General features: G+C 41.7%; 1 protein-coding gene across 1 annotated transcript in view; it reads left to right on the top strand.

Annotated features, from left to right (window-relative positions):
- RNF212B (ring finger protein 212B) overlaps positions 1–16,163 on the top strand; it is a 35,854-nt gene that overhangs the window by 18,171 nt on the left and 1,520 nt on the right. The window contains exons 5-14 of the mRNA XM_008067789.2: positions 4,734–4,849; positions 5,481–5,541; positions 6,531–6,559; positions 7,785–7,831; positions 8,053–8,095; positions 8,261–8,321; positions 8,702–8,750; positions 13,441–13,480; positions 13,780–13,877; positions 14,690–14,757. Coding sequence (XP_008065980.1) covers positions 4,734–4,849; positions 5,481–5,541; positions 6,531–6,559; positions 7,785–7,831; positions 8,053–8,095; positions 8,261–8,321; positions 8,702–8,750; positions 13,441–13,480; positions 13,780–13,877; positions 14,690–14,757 — 612 coding nt within the window. The remainder of the gene's footprint in view (positions 1–4,733; positions 4,850–5,480; positions 5,542–6,530; positions 6,560–7,784; positions 7,832–8,052; positions 8,096–8,260; positions 8,322–8,701; positions 8,751–13,440; positions 13,481–13,779; positions 13,878–14,689; positions 14,758–16,163) is intronic.

Below are 16,163 nucleotides of genomic sequence, written 5' to 3'. Positions count from 1 at the left end.
CTTTCCAAGTAGCCAGAATTATAGGCATGCGCTACCCACCCGGCTGATTTTTTTTTTATTTATTGTAGAGATGAGGTCTCGCCTGCCCAGGCAGGTCTCGAACCCGATGGCTCAGGCAATCCACTCACCTCAGCCTCCCAAAGGCATGGGATTACAGGCTGAGCCACTGAGCCCAGCTATTTTTTTATTTTTTTGAGTCGGAGTCTCACTCTGTTGCCCAGGCTGGAGTGCAATGGCACGCTCACAGCCACTGCAGCCTCGACCTGCTGGGCTCAGGTGATCCTTCCCCCTCAGACTTCCAAGTAGCTGGAATTACAGGCACACTCCACCACGCCCAGCTAATTTTTAAATTTAATGTTGAGATGAGGTTTCACCAAGTTGTCCAGGCTGGTCTCTAACTCGTGGGCTCAGACAACCCTCTCAGCTTGGCCTCCCAAAGTGCTGGGATTGCAGTCGTGAGCCACTGTGCCAGGCAATATATTACTTTTATAAACAAACAAAATCCTTTTGTTTTTAATAACCCACCTGGACCAAAATATCTTATGTCTTATTTTTATTTTATTATTTATTTTTGAGGTGGAGTCTTACTCCGTCTCCCAGGCTGGAGTGCAGTGGCATGCCCACAGCCACTGCAGCCTCGACCCGCTGGGCTCAGGTGATCCTTCCCCCTCAGCCTTCCAAGTAGCCAGAACTGCAAGCTCGCACTACCACGCCTAGCTAATTTTTGATTTATTATAGAGACGAGGTCTCACCAAGTTGCCCGGGCTGGTCTCGAACCTGCGTGCTCAGGCAATCCACTCACCTCTGCCTAACAAAGTGCTGGGATTACAGACTGAGCCACTGAGCCCACTGTCTTATGTCTTATTATAGTAAACCTACTGAGCTTCCCATTTGCTTACATCACTCTGCCTTTCTCAATATATTTCAGCGGTTTCTTACTCTCTCCAACCTCTTGAACATAATTTAAAACTGAAGTTTTAAGATACTTTTTTTAGTATATACAAGGAGACCCAAAAAACCTGGAATTATTTTTTAGAGGGTGAGTTCCTTGTAGTACAGGATTCCCCCCTAGGTAAGTGTTCTAGGAACCCATTGGCATCAGTGTACCAACGTAGTGAGAGGCTGTGTTTGGGTTCAGTGAAAACATTTTTTGGAGACTGTCAGGTGCTTTTGCTCATCTCATGATGGGTGATTTACAAGTGCACCTATCCATACCACACTGAGCGTTCAGCAGTTTTGTTTTGTTTTTGTTTTACCAAAAATGGTGTGACTCCCATGCTCCACTCTCCCTTTTCAATATTTGATCTCGCCTTGAGTGATTTTTTTATTTCCCTGAATGAAAAATTCCTCCAAAAGAAATGTTTTGCAAGCCGGGCTCAGTGGCCCAGCCTGTAATCCCGCGCCTTTGGGAGGCTGAGGTGAGTGGATTGCCTGAGCCTGCAGGTTCGAGACCCGCCTGGGCAGCGAGACCTCATCTCTACAATAAATCAAAAAATCAGCTGGGCGTGGTGGCGCATGCCTGTAGTTCCAGCTAGTTCCAGCTGAGGCTGAAGGATCGCCGGAGCCCAGCAGGTCGAGGCTGCGGTGGCCGGGAGCGGCCACTGCACTCCAGTCTGGGCGACAGAGTGAGACTCCAACTCAAACAGGCCAATTTTAGCCTACATGACAAAGAAGTCCTCTGCTTTAACCTTTACAAGAAAAATAACTTTGAAATGACTCATGCACTTTTTGTTCTGTTTTTGCTTTCTTCAGCCCTTTACTGCCTATAAAACCAACTCCTCTGCTCAGTTAATTAGAACACTCATTCTGTTTTTAGAATGATGTGTTACCTGATTGTAGAATTGCAAATAAAGCTAATTAAGATTTTGTGTGTATGTGTGTCAGGGTCTCACTTTGTCGCCCAGGCTGGAGTGCAATGGCATGATCATGGCTTACTGCAGACTTGAATTCCTGGACTCAGGAGGTCCTTCTGAGCCTCAGTCTTCCAAGTATCTGGGACTACAGTTGTGAGCCACCACACCTAGCTAATTTTTTGAGTTTTTTTAGATACGAGGTCTTGTAATGTTGCCCAGGCTGGTCTCAAACTCCTGGGCTCAAGCAGTCCTCCCGCCTTGGCCTCCCAAAGTGCTGGGATTACAGGTGTGAGCCACTGTGCTAAAATCTTAGTTTAAGATTTTTAAACTGGCTGGGCTCGTGCCTCAGCCTATAATCCCAGCACTTTGGGAGGCCAAGGCGAGTGGATTGTTTGAGCCGGTGGGTTCGAGACCAGCCTGGGCAACTTGGCGAGACCTTGTCTCTACCATAAATCAAAAATTAGCTGGGTGTGGTAGCTCATGCCTGTAGTTCCAGCTACTTGGAAGGCTGAGGTGAAGGGTTGCCGGAGCCCAGCAGGTTGATGCTGGGGTGGCCATGAGTGTGCCACTGCACTCTAACCTGGGCAATGGAGTGAGACTCCAACGCAAAAAAAAAAACAAGTAAAGATTTTTAAGCTAAATTTATGACTGGGTGTGGCGGCTTATACCTATAATCTCACCACCTTGGGAGGCTGAGATGAGAGGATTGCTTGAGACCAGGAGTTTGATACCAGCCTGGGCAACATAGTTAGATCTCATCTCTGTTCTTATACAAAATTATTTTTTAAAAATTTTGTTTTAATTTTGCCCTTTTTTTCCCAGTAGACACAGGGTTTCACTTTGTTGCCCAGGTTGGTATACAGTAGTATAGTCATAGCTGACTGTAATCTTGAAATCCTGGACTTAAGTGATCCTCCCGCCTTGGCCTCCTGAGTAGCTAGGACTACAAGTGCACACCACTGCGCCCCTGGCTAATTTTTAAATTTTTTGTAGAGACAGGATTTCTCTATGTTTGCTCAGGCTTGTCTCAAATTCCTGGCCTCAAGCTAATTTTGTCTTTTGACACTGTTATCAATACTAAAATGAATAGGAATCCAGAGCACGAAGGCCATGCTACCCTTACCTGGTCCTAGTATGGAGATAAAGGAAAGGAATCTGGGTCTAGAAGCAGGTAGTTTCATACAATGTTCTAATAAAATAAACAATATTTAACACTTGCATTATTCAGACAGTGTTTAGTGTTATCAATAGAACTACTTTTGTTATCTACTCTATGTAATGTATTAACAAAATAGTCTAACCTTTTTAAAAATGGGCAAAATGTTTTGTTCTTTGAAAAATAGAGTCCAACCTTTTCATGAGGCTAAGGGATTTGAATGATTGCTAACTATTAGTATTTTTTAAAAAGTACTATACTGAAATGTATTACCGAGTTAGTTTTTAGAATCTTCTTTGGTTGATATTTTTGAAATAGGTTAAACATTTGTACCCTAACATCAGGTAAAATCGCTTGTTTTTCTCCAGTACTTCTTGCTGGTGGTTGTTTTCTGGGTTGGTCTTTCTTCTTGAAATGGTCAGATCTGCATCTTGGGCTTCAGTTTTTTGGGAGAAGTAGACAAAGTAGCCCTGCTTAGGCCTAGGCAAAAGGCCCTCCCATAGTCCAGTCTGGCTCCCTGGAGTTCTACAGTGGGGTCTGTTCCCCGTTGCTCCTGCGACTCTTGATGATCTCAAAGGGAGGAGTAGCTAGTCTAGGTAGGATTTGGGTTTTATTGAAGCTAGCCTTATGCTAAATTTCACTGCAGATTAATCCCAAGGGTAGGATTAGGATGTTTGGGATACTGTGACTTGGGTATTACATCTGTTTATAGTATCTATTGTTCTTCACCCCGCCCTTGCCCTTTTAGGTAACTCCCAGGATGCTGAGTCACTTTTCTTCTGCTTCTGCAATGTTTACATTTTCTAAAATAAGCATATATTACTTTTATTAAACATAGCAGCTTTTTTGGAAAAATAGTCTACAATAAATTCTTATCTATCTAGATCGAATTTAATTTGCCTTTAAGTAAAAGGAAAGAGGCTAGAGACTACATAAACTCTAAGTACAATTCTGTAGTAAGGTGGCAAGAGCAATTTGAAAATTAGGTGAGAAGAAAAAATTATGAGAAGAGTACCAAGATCTAGGAAAGGACCGTAGGCAAAAGGTTTGTAGTGTGAGCAGGGAGGAAGCAGATGAGACATAAATACTGCTGTGTACTCAAAAGAAGAGCCTGACAAAGCTAAAACACTTTCTAAACATTAACTTTTGATCCGATTCAGCAATCCCATGATGGACACATCAGTATAGCAAGTGGTAAAGTGAGGCGAAAGATAAAATTATGTGTCCACGCCAAGAAATAAAATTCAGTCATAAGTAATCTGCTTCTATGCCTCTTCACCCTTTACCGTGGCAGCATGAGCAGTCTGCAAGTGACTCTGTAAGTGCCTTTTGGGAGAGTAAATTGGTCACCAGTTCTGTGGTAGCTAGGAATGTGGAAACTGAGTCCAAACTAATAGTAGACATTAGAACCAATTCTAAGCTTGAAAAACACCTTTTTGGGAGTATCTCTCTTCTTGCTCAGGATGAAAGATTATATTTTTAAATGGCCCTTCTACTATGGCATGGTGGTCTCATTAAGATATTAGAAAGCCAGTGTCCTGGAAATAAAAAGCTTCAGCTTTCCCAGTGCTGAGTGCTTCAGTTTTGGAGAGTCATGAATTAGGCCAGATGTTCCAGAAGAAAATGACCAGTACTAAAGTTTGAGTTGATGGGTTTCCCTTTGTTGCCAGAGTGAGGGGAAAGGAGCTTTGAGAGTGTATGTCAAAGGCCTCTTTCCCTAGCAGGTGTGGAGTTTCCAGAAGAAACAAACGGACCTCCTCATCGCCTTTTATAAGCATAGAGTTACAAAGTTAGAAGCAGCTATGCATGAGGCACAGCAAATGCTGACCAGCCAGGACAAGTAAGTGACAAATAAAATCCCCAGATAGCTGATCGCTCCCCCACCCCACCCGCAAGAAACTGTAGTCTTTATTTCCTTGTGGTTGAAAAGTCTGAAAATTGCTCCATATGTATTTGTTTGTCTTGGGAAAATCAGGTATAGAATTTTGATTCCCTAAATCTCTATTTATTTTTATTTTTATCTTTCTTTCTTCCAGGGCCCCTCCTCACTTTATAGCTTTCTACTTCTACTTCTCTGTATCAAAAACTGCTTCTTCTGAGAAGTCAGATATAGCTGATTCACACTGATATCTCTGGGAGGATATATTTTGCAAATCTTAAGCTATAAGACGGAATCCTTGATGAAATTTTTAGACATCATCAGGCCAGGGTATGTGTGGAGAGGAAACAGAATTCTTTCCAAACTCCCCCTGAAATTATACCAAGTAACTGTTTAATTTGCCCACCTGATTGTTCTCTCCATCAAAACCTTGCCAGTGTCTCCTTGAACCACCAAATCCCTGATACAAATACCTTATATAGTTGCAAGCATCTCTCAGTAAGCATTCAAAAGATGTTAATAATAGTAATCAAGTTTTTTTTTTTTTTTACCCTTGACCTGCTTGAGCTGATTCTTTTCATCTTTTATCTAGAGAGTTGTCAGTCTTAAGGAAGGAGAATGGAGAACTGAAGAAATTTCTAGCCATGCTAAAGGTGAATGAAATAGATTTTTCTACTATTATTTTCTCAACTACTTTCCCCATTTATCTAGTTGACTGTATACAATAGTGTTTCCTAACCTTTTTCACATTATGGCACAAATAGGCATTGATAATTGTACAATGAGCACCCTGTAGTAAATGAATGAGACCACAGAAGACCTTGGAGGATTGAAATGATCAGTATGCAGCACACTTGTAACCCATTCTTTTTTTTTTTTTTGAGTTGGAGTCTCATTCTGTCACCCAGGCTGAAGTGCAGTGGCACACTCATGGCCACCACAGCCTTGACTTGGTGGGCTCTGGTGATCTTTTCGCTTCAGCCTTCCAAGTAGCTGGAACTACAGGTGTACGCTACCACACCATGCCCAGCTAATTTTTTTATTTATTGTAGAGATGAGGAGGTCTTGCCATGTTGTCTAGGCTGGTTCCAAACCCCTGGACTCAGGCAGTCCTCTCGTTCCCCACCTCCCAAAGTGTTGAGATTACAGGCATGAGCCATTGCATCCGGCTGTAGCCCATTCTTGAATATCAGTGAGTCATGATGTTCCAGTTGGGAAGCTCTTTTATAGAAAAGAGCAATTTAACATTTCTCTTCAAGAAACCCAAGACATTCCAGGACCCTTTCTCTCACTCACGCTTCATATCCTAGACATTTTTTTCTTCCTAAGAATATTTTATGTATTTATATAATTTTCCTGTTGATTCCATTTCTCTAACTATTTTAGCACATTGTAATATCTCATTTTCCTCTCTCTCCCAAGAGACTCCATATTTACCCACATATGTTAGTCTACAGGATTCCCGATGTGCTTTTAGAAGAACTAAAATGTTATTCCCTGAAAAAGAATAATTTCCTAAGGAAACATTGCTGCTATTTTTTCTCCTACTGGGACTCTTACAACCATGACTAGAGGGCACTACAGCTTAGTTATCTAACAAGGAACTTTGCAGCTTCCCACTCTCCTATGTTTTCATCTACAGGAATCTCCAAGTCGGTACCAAGGAAGCAGGTCAGTTTTATCAACTTCCATACTAGCCCCACCCCCTGAAAATTTCTGTTCTTTCTTGACTCTTGGCTGTGTGAGCTCTGAGAGTGAAAAAATGGTTGATAAATGTATTGTTCACTTCTCCAAGAAAGGGCTGAAAGTACTGAAAAGTGCTGAAGTTAAATTTTGATTGTAATGCTCGTCCTGGACTAATGTGAAATCCTACTCATCCTCCAAAATTCAGCAATGTTATTTCCTCTGTGAAGACTGCATCAGGCGGAGTTAGATGTTCTATTCGTTCATTCAATAGATATTAAGAGCCAACTGTTTATCAGGTACTGTGTTAGGTTCTGGATGTATAGCACCAGTTCTTTCTTTCTTTCTTTCTTTCTTTCTTTCTTTCTTTTTTTGAGTCAGATTCTCACTCTGTCGCCCAGGCTGGATGCAGTGGCACGCTCATAGACACCCTAGCTTCAACCTGCTGGGCTCAGAAGATCTTTCCACCTCAGCCTTCCAAGTAGTTGGAACTACAGGCTCACGCTACTATGCCCGGCTAATTTTTTGATATTTTGATTTATTGTAGAGATGAGGTCTTGCCAAGTTGCCCAGGCGGGTCTCGAACCCCAGGGCTTAGGCAATCCACTCACCTCAGCCTCCCAAGGCGCAGGATTATAGGCTGAGCCACCGAGCCCGGCTATCAGTCCTTTCTAATTGGTCATGTCTGTGCTCTACCAACTGTTAAATATTTTTAATATCAGCCTTGCACTTGGTGGATTAAAAAGACATGCCCCTGCACTCACGGAAGTGACAGTCTAGTGTTCTTTTGTACTTCTGTACTTCCTATACATCCATTACAACACTTAAATGTTGCTCTGATTATTATTTTTTCTCTCTCACTAGCCTGTGAGCCTCCCAGTTATTCTAATTATCTTTGTAATTTCAGAATCTAGGACATAAAGACCCAACATATGCTTGTTGAATGGGTCAATGAGAGGATGGAGGGATAAATGAATGGATGGGCAATAGAGAAGTGGAAAAGTTTTCACTTAGGGAGTTGGAGAGCAAAGCAGTCATATATGGAAGCTTAACTTTTATATTTGGGGATGATACCTGTACTACATGAGAATAAGCAATTTGTGCTCAGAGAGGAAGTTATTATTTCTGTGAACAATGATCTGCTTGATCCTCTGAAGTGGCACTTAACTTCTGTTTAGTGAGATTAGAACTGCCTTTTTTATTTTTCCTGCAGATTGACCACACCTCGACCAGTAGGCATTACTTCTCCATCACAGTCAGGTAGAGAACACTTTTTTGCCTAGATATCATGTGAGATGAATAACTATCCTTTCCTCATATGGAAGATGATATTGGCTTAGAGACCATAATGTGATTTTCCTAATCTTATATATGACATAAAAACATCATACAACCAGATAACTACTTGCAACAGATTGGCTAGGTAAGGCAGGGTACACCACTGATGACAGCTTTTTATTTTGCATTTTATTCTCTTTCAGTTACTCCACGACCCAGTTCACAGCACAGTAGCCAAGTGGTTAGGTGAGTAGATAGCCTACACAGCAACATTAAAACTGTTGGCAAAAGTTGGAAGATGAAAGTTACACCTAGATGTGTCTCTGACTGGGACTGAAGGTACTTTAGATCTATGTAAAAGTTTAACACCAGGTTTTTGGCCTTTTTTTCTTTTTGTCTCTCCTCATACAGCCGGTCCTCCTCATTGGAGTCTACTCCTTATAGAGAGACTGGCTTTGGTAACTTGGGACAAGTAAGTAATGTTTACCTTCTCTTTCCAGATTGAGATTTCTAATGCTAAATGAAAACAAAGATTTGTCAAGAATCTTAAATTTGTATTTTTTTTTGCATAAATTATCTGATGCCATGCCAGACCTTATTTTCTCTTGACACGAGAGACCTGTTGTTAGAAGCTGACACATAGAATAAATAGGGGTACAAATAATGGACGTGTTCAAAGACTGAGTTGTGTTCATTTTGGAAAGAGTAAAGAGTATGAATGCTTCTTAGACTAATATGCCTACTCTGGGAGAACAATATATGCTTGAATGTGTAGATATAGATACATAGCAGGGAAAAGGGAAATTAGAGAACCAGGATATACTTATTAATTGATGTTTATTTGTCCATCAGGGAGGCAGAGGCTTTCAGGGAAGGAGCACTCCCAGAGACTCTTATAATGGTGAGAGGGGAAAAAGGGTGCCAGAAGTCAACATATTCGTGCAGAGACCTGTGGATTTCTGGTTTACTATGTATAATTTTATGCCATTTCACTTTCTTTTTTCCAAAAAGTGATTGCAGGTATCCAGACATATATCACAAGTTTTCAAATAATGTTTTTGTTCTCCAACTGACAAGATAAAAATAAAAATGTGAGCAGTAGAAAGTCATTGACAACCTCTGGTCAGGAGTTGGAAGGATAACTTTTGAATAAAATAATTGACTTGCATTTTTAAAATTGCCACAAGATGGCAGTACAAGTTAAGTGTAAAAGGAAGATGAACACGATGCCAGTTGTTAGCCTAAAGGTTATCTGGTTTCTCCACTGTGTAGTAAACAAAAATATTTCAGTGAAGAAATACTTTGGTTCCACCCGCTTAATTTCTTATCCATATCCCATTAGAACCATTACTGTTGTGCACTTTTTTTTTTTTGAGTCCGAGTCTCACTCTGTGCCCAAGTTGGAGTGCTGTGGTATGCTCACAGCTACTGCAGTCTCCACCTGTGGGGTTCAGGCAATCCTTCTGCCTCAGTGTTTCAAGTAGCTGGAACTACAGACACGCACCATCACACCTGGCTAATTTTTTTTATTTTCTGTAGAGACGAGGTCTCACCAAATTGCCCAGGCTGGTCTTGAACTCCTAGGTTCGTTCAGGCAATCCTCTTGCCTCCGCCTCCCAGAATGCTAGGATTATAGGCATGAGTCACCATGCCCGGCCTGTTGAATATTATTTTCAAGGGCATTAACCAGCCCCTAGCAAACAACTATCAGAGAGGATTTCTCTTTCTTTCACAAGAAGACGAATTTGAAATTCCTAATCCTTTCATTAAAAAAAAAATTTCACCAAGTAGTCTCCCTCCAAATCTTTCACATTCACTTCTCTGAAAAATGTAGATGTTCTAGTTAATTTATTTGTTAGGTTTGGTAGCCACGTTCCTTCTTTCATTCCTAATTTTAGTAATTGGAGTCTTTTCCTCTTTTCCTGGTCAGTCATCACACAAAAACCAAACTTTTGGTTTTGGTGAGTTTCTTTATTGTCATTCTAGTCTCTATTTCACTTATTTCCTTCCTTCTGGTTGTTTGGGGTTTAGTTTTTCTTTTTATAGTTTCTTAAGGTTAGATTATTGATTTGAGTTCTTTTTAAATATAGATGTTTTCAGTCATAAATTTTAATTTAGCACTGATTTCACTGCATTCTATAAGGTTTGTTATGTTGTGTTTTGTTTTTATTCATCCCAAGTATTTTACAATGTCCCCTGTGAATTTTTTGACCCATCAGTTATTTAGCAGTGTGTTGTTTATTATTTATATATTTGTGAATTTCCCAAATGTCCTGCTATTATTGATTCTGAATTCCATTTCATTGTGATTGGGCACATATTTATTTAAATCAGTGATTTAAATCCTTTTAAATTTGTGGCCTATGGAAGGCCGAGGCGGAAGGATCGCCGGAGCCCAGCAGGTCGAGGCTGCGGTGGCTGGGAGCGGCCACTGCACTCCAGTCTGGGTGATAGAGTGAGACTTAACATATAGTCTATCCTGGATAATGTGCAGTTGGGAAGAATGTATAATCTGCTATTGTGGGTGGAGGAGTCTATAGATTTTGTTAGGTTTAGTTCGTACAAAGTGTTGTTTGATTGGTATACTTCTTTTTCCTTGCTGATCTTCTGTCCAGTTTTTCTGTCCATTATTGAAAGTGGGGTATTGAGCCAGTCCCAGTGGCTCAGCCTGTAATCCCACGTCTTTGGGAGGCTGAGGTGAGTGGATTGCCTGAGCCTGAGGGTTCGTGACCTGCCTGGACAACTTGGCGAGACCTCATCTCTACAGTAAATCAAAAAATTAGGGCGTGGTAGCGCATGTCTGTAGTTCCAGCTACTTGGAAGGCTGAGGCGGAAGGATCGCCAGAGCCCAGCCCAGCAGGTCGAGGCTGCGGTGGCCAGGAACAGCCACTGCACTCCAGTCTGGCTGACGGAGTGAGACTCCAACTCAAAAAAATAAAAAATAAAAAAAAGAAAGTGGGGTATTGAAATCACCAACTATTATTATTAAATTGTCTAATTTTTTCTTTAATTCTGTCAGGTTACTTCATGTATCTTAGGACTCTGTTGTTAGGTGCATATCCAAGGAGAGACCCCCAAAACCAGAATTTACTTATTTTAAAAATTGTATATTTATCCTTACATGTTTAAACTTTAGTCATCTTTAAAGTACTCTGACGCAATATACCTATTGAGACACTTTTTCCAGTGCTCAAAACAGTTTTTGAACCGTCAGTTTTGATGTCTTCTAATACTTCTGCCATTTTTTTGTTTTACCTCTTTCACATTGGTAAAATGTTTCTCTTTGAGGACTTTTTTCATCCAGGGAAACAAAAAAAAGTCACTTGGGGCAAAATCGGGTAAATAGGAAGGGTGGGCACAGGGGTCATGCTGCTTTTGGTCAAAATCTGCTGAATACTCAGTGTGGTGTAGGCAGGTGCACTTGTAAATCACCCAGCATGAAATGGGCAAATGCATTGAATCTCCAGAAAAAAATTCACTGAAGCAGAACGCAGCCTCTTACAACAACACTAGCTGGTACACTGATGCTGATGGGTTTCCTAGAACAATTACCTTGCAGGGGAAGCCTGTACCATAAGGAACCTGCCCTCCAAAAAATTATTCCATTTTTGGGGGGTGTGGTCCCCCTGTGTGTAAGTGTTGTCTTCTTGATAGATTGACTCTTTTGTCATTATTTGCCTTTCTTTGTCTCTAGTAATAATTTTATCTTAATTAAAGTCTATTTTGTCTGATACTGTCATAGCCACTCTTTCGTTCACTGTTGGCATGGACTATCTTTTTTCATCCTTCTACTTTCAACCTATATGCATCTTTAAATCTAAAGTGAGTCTCTGGTAGATAATGCATAGTTGGACCTGTCTTTTAATCTGTCTGCCGGTTTCTGCCTTTTAATTAATTTATATTTAAGGTAATTACTAACAAGGAGAGGTTGACTTCTGTCTTGTTGCTATTTGTTTCCTATATGTCATGCTTTTTGATTAGCCTATTCTTTGCCCAACTGATATCTCCTTAGGCAGCCAAACAAGGGCTAATTGTTTTCAACGAACACTCCTGAAGAGAAGTTTTTCTGCACTTAGTGTGTTCTGAGCTCTAAGTCCTGGTTAGCTTAAGTTCCAAGTTGTCTAATAAAGACAACCTTGGCTGGGTGCAATGGTTCATGCCTGTAATCTCAGCACTTTGGGAGGCTACAGGAATGCTTGAGCCCAGGAGTTTGAGACCAGCCTAGGTAACATACCAAGACCTTGTCTCTACAAAAAAGGTTTTTAAAATTGAGTCTAGCGGCCGGGGTCAGTGACTCAGCCTGTAATCCCGCGCTTTGGGAGGCCGAGATGAGTGAATTGCCTGAGTCCGTGGGTTCGAGACCCGCCTGGGCAACTTGGCAAGACCTCATCTCTACAATAAATCAAAAAATTAGCCGGGTGTGGTAGCGCGTACCTGTAGTTCCAGCTACTTGGAAGGCTGAGGCGGAAGGATCGCCGGAGCCCAGCAGGTCGAGGCTGCGGTGGCCGGGAGCGGCCACTGCACTCCAGTCTGGGTGACAGAGTGAGACTCCAACTCAAAAAAAAAAAAAAGTTGAGTCTGGCATGGTGGTGTGCACCTGTAATCCTAGCTACTCAGGAGGCCGATGCGGCAGGATTGCCTGAGCCCAGGAGGTCGAGGATGCAGTGAGTCATGATCTTGTCACTGCACTCCAACCTGGGTGACAAAGTGAGACTTCAACTTAAAAAAAAAAAAGCCTTGAAAGTGAGGTCTTTCAGGGAACCACGAGACAGGTCAAATAATGACTATTCTCTGAGAATGAACTTTGAAAACGCTCCAGCCCTGTTCCATTCCCTTCAGTGACTGCCAGCCTGCTGGTTTTCAAGGCTATAGTGGAGCTGGAGAAGGAGAAATGGCAGTAGAGGAAGTTAAAATGCCATAAAGCTTGCTGTTTTTACTGACATTCAGCTATTTTTCTTGAGTAAACGTTTTCCAGGTTGCTACAAGCCCTTTGTTAATTTCCAGAGTTCTGTAAAAGTTGACTTTGAACATTATGCCAATTTTCTCATTGCTTTTATGGAGCAGAGACTTTTTGGAGGTCTTTGCCCTACATGTTTTGTTGATACCAGTTCTAGCCAATTTTTTTGACTTGGAGTCTCACTCTGTTGCCCAGACTGGAGTGCAGTGACCACTCCCAGCCACCACAGCCTCGACCTGCTGGGCTCTGGCGATCCTTCCACTTCAGCCTTCCAAGCAGCCGGAACTACAGGCGCGCGCTACCACACCTGGCTAATTCAGACCTAACCGATTTAATGATCTGTTGTCTTTACCTATTCTCTTTGGTAATCTCCATCTTAGAGGGGAAGTCAAGGCACAGATACATTAGAGCATATCAAGGCAGTGATGGATCCTGGCTCACAGACTCATGAAGGGAGAGGAAAGCACATTTCTGAGATACTGCTAGGCAATTTGTGAGCTTTTTCACTTGCCATTAGCCCCCAAGCCTAACATATATACCAAACATTTTTGATCCTTAAGTCCTCTGCCCTGGCTCCTTGAATCTCTTCTCCAGCTTGTCAATTATATCATGGGCTCATTTTTATGCTTTCCAGAAACCCCTTCACCAGCTTCAACTCATAGCCTGTCTTATAGGTGAGTAACACTATGCTTTCTTTCCTTTGGGATCTGTTCACACTTACACTTTGCCAACAGCCTTGGGGTTACTTCTCCACTGGTTTGTACCACTGAAGTATATAATCTGCTTCGTAAACAGAAGAGAAAGTTGAATAACAATTCAACTGTTTAATATATATCTGAATTCTTTTATTCTTGGTTGCAAGCAGGGGATTTTTTTTTCCTCTCTGGCCTAACTGTATAGGCTTTTCCTTTGCATATGTTTGTTATCTTCATCTTTCCTTTTCTCTGTTGATGCTTCTATTTTCCCTCCTTAGACCTTCATCTGCCTCCTCTGGACAGGGGATTTTTAATTTCAGACCACCCTTAAATGGGGATCCAGGCCACACAAGAGTCTTCACTCCCAACAATCCTGGTAAGTTAAATAATATTCCCAAAGGAGTGGAGCATCAACTATTTTATACTAAAATGAAGATTTTAAAGGTGACAAGAATTTGGAATTTGCCCCTCAAAGAGCATTGTCTCCAATTTGACCCCTCAATATTCTTTAAGAGCCATCCCATTTCCTTCACAGTGAAGGAAAGCTCTGGATTTTGCCTGGTAGCTTACCCTGTCACCAGTTGAGTCCGACTATTTAAACTGTGGGATTAAACTGGCTTTTTTTGTATTTTTCCATAGCTCATCTAAGTATTTATATTACCTCTCTCTCATTCCACTTATGGTTAAACTCAAATCCCAGACCTCTCTGCCTGTACCCTGTCCTCACAGGAGAAGAATGAACTTTATTTGAGACAGGTTTTCGCTGTGTCACCCAGGCTGGAGTGCAGTGGCGTGATCATGGTTCATTGCAGCCTCAGCCTTCTGGGCTCAGGCAAACCTTCCGCTTCAGCCTCCCAAGTAGCTTGGACTACAAGCATGCACCACCATACCTGGCTAATTAAAAAAATAATTGTTTTAGAGACAAGGTCTCACTGTTGCCTAGGCTGGTCTTGACCTACTGGACTCAAGTGTTCCTCCTGCCTTGGCCTCCCAGAGTGCTGGGATTATAGGCAATAGCCACTGTGCCCAGCCAAGAATGGACTTTATAATCCACTTCTCAGATTGCTTAGTTAATAGACTTTTCCCTTCTGAGTGGTATTCCTTCAATTAAGGACTATCTCATCACTATGACCCACAAGAGAAATTGCTCAAGTAAGTTGTCTTTTACCATTCCATTCTATCCTTCAGGTCAGAGAGAGAGTAGAATCACACCCACACTAGACAGTCTTCCCAGTTTCCAGCTACCAGTCCTGCAGGTGAGGCTTGGCTAGTCTAACTTGTCTGTGCATAAAAACTTATAGTTAAGCCTGTACACTAAATACCTCATTGTGCTCTCATGTAAGGGTGGTGGAATATAAAATAATTATTGGCAGCCAGGGGTGGTGGCGCCCACCTGTGGTTCCAGCCACTTGGAAGGCTGAAGCGGAAGGATCATCTGAGCCCAGCAGGTTGAGGTTGCAGTGGCCGTGAGCATGCCACTGCACTTCAGCTTGGGTGACAGAGTGAGATTCCAACTAAAAAAAAAAAAATTATTGGCATCATGATTGGGAGCAGGGGGTGGAAGTGGATAATATACTCATCAACTATGTTTATTTCTGGATTTCACTTTTTAGCTTTGGATATATTGTCACATTGTCAGTGTTAACAAGCAGCAACACTGTTCCTTGTCCTAATTTGTTATAGTTTTTCCATTTGCTTATCATTTCTGCTATGCCTGATTACTATCAAATATGTTGATTCTCCTTCCTGTCAAAAGCAGGAGAATGACATGAGTTTTAACTATGGTAACCATATGTTCACAATTTTCCAGAATGGTCTCAATTGCAGATTCTATCCTATTGTCAGATTAGCTTCCTGGTTTGGGTTTTTTAAATTAAATTACATGGTAGTGAAGGGCTTTAAACTGAGCAGTCTTGGTCTGGGTGAAAAAAGTATAGACACAGACATTCCCAGTAGTTTCACAAGAAAGTATTTTCAATGGAATATATCCTTTGGATGGAGGTATTGCTTGAACTAGAAAAAAACCACAGTTACTTCTAAGAGGTGGCTAAAAAAATGTTTTGTAAATGTAAGGGAATATGATTCTGATCCAAGCAACAAAAGGAAAAGGGCATGGTGACAAAGAGAGCTTTGTAAGGAACTCTATTACATGAAAAGTCCAATCTTGCCTTTTAACTTTTATGGCTTGGGTTTTGAGGACATTTAGGCCCTTTTTCTGCTCCAAGCTCCTGGTGTCCCCAGGGACAGTTCCTTCGTACTAAGATAGATATATATTTTGCTCCCATATTCCCGAATGCCCTTTATTTTCATCTGCAAGAAATTAAGGTTTAAGCATTAAGAGACAACACTAGAAAGATAGCATCCCTTCCCCTAAGATCCTCACAAATGGAGGAATTAACTTACAGATGGGAAAAAAAAAAAGACTTATAAAGATCTATAGCTGGGCTCGGGCTCGGTGGCTCAGCCTGTAATCCCGTGCCTTTGGGAGGCTGAGGTGAGTGGATTGCCTGAGCCCACGGGTTCGAGACCCACCTGGGCAGCGAGACCTCATCTCTACAGTAAATAAAAAATCAGCCAGATGTGGTAGCGTGCACCTGTAATTCCAGCTACTCGGAAGGCTGCGGCGGAAGGATCGCCGGAGCCCAGTGGGTGGAGGCTGCGG

The sequence above is a fragment of the Carlito syrichta genome, unplaced genomic scaffold, assembly GCF_000164805.1.
Source record: "Carlito syrichta isolate Samal-C Ts95f unplaced genomic scaffold, Tarsius_syrichta-2.0.1 Scaffold309773, whole genome shotgun sequence".
In the NCBI taxonomy this organism is placed as follows: domain Eukaryota; kingdom Metazoa; phylum Chordata; class Mammalia; order Primates; family Tarsiidae; genus Carlito; species Carlito syrichta.
Note: the sequence above shows the minus strand (reverse complement) of the source record. Positions and strands in the feature narration are given on the sequence as shown.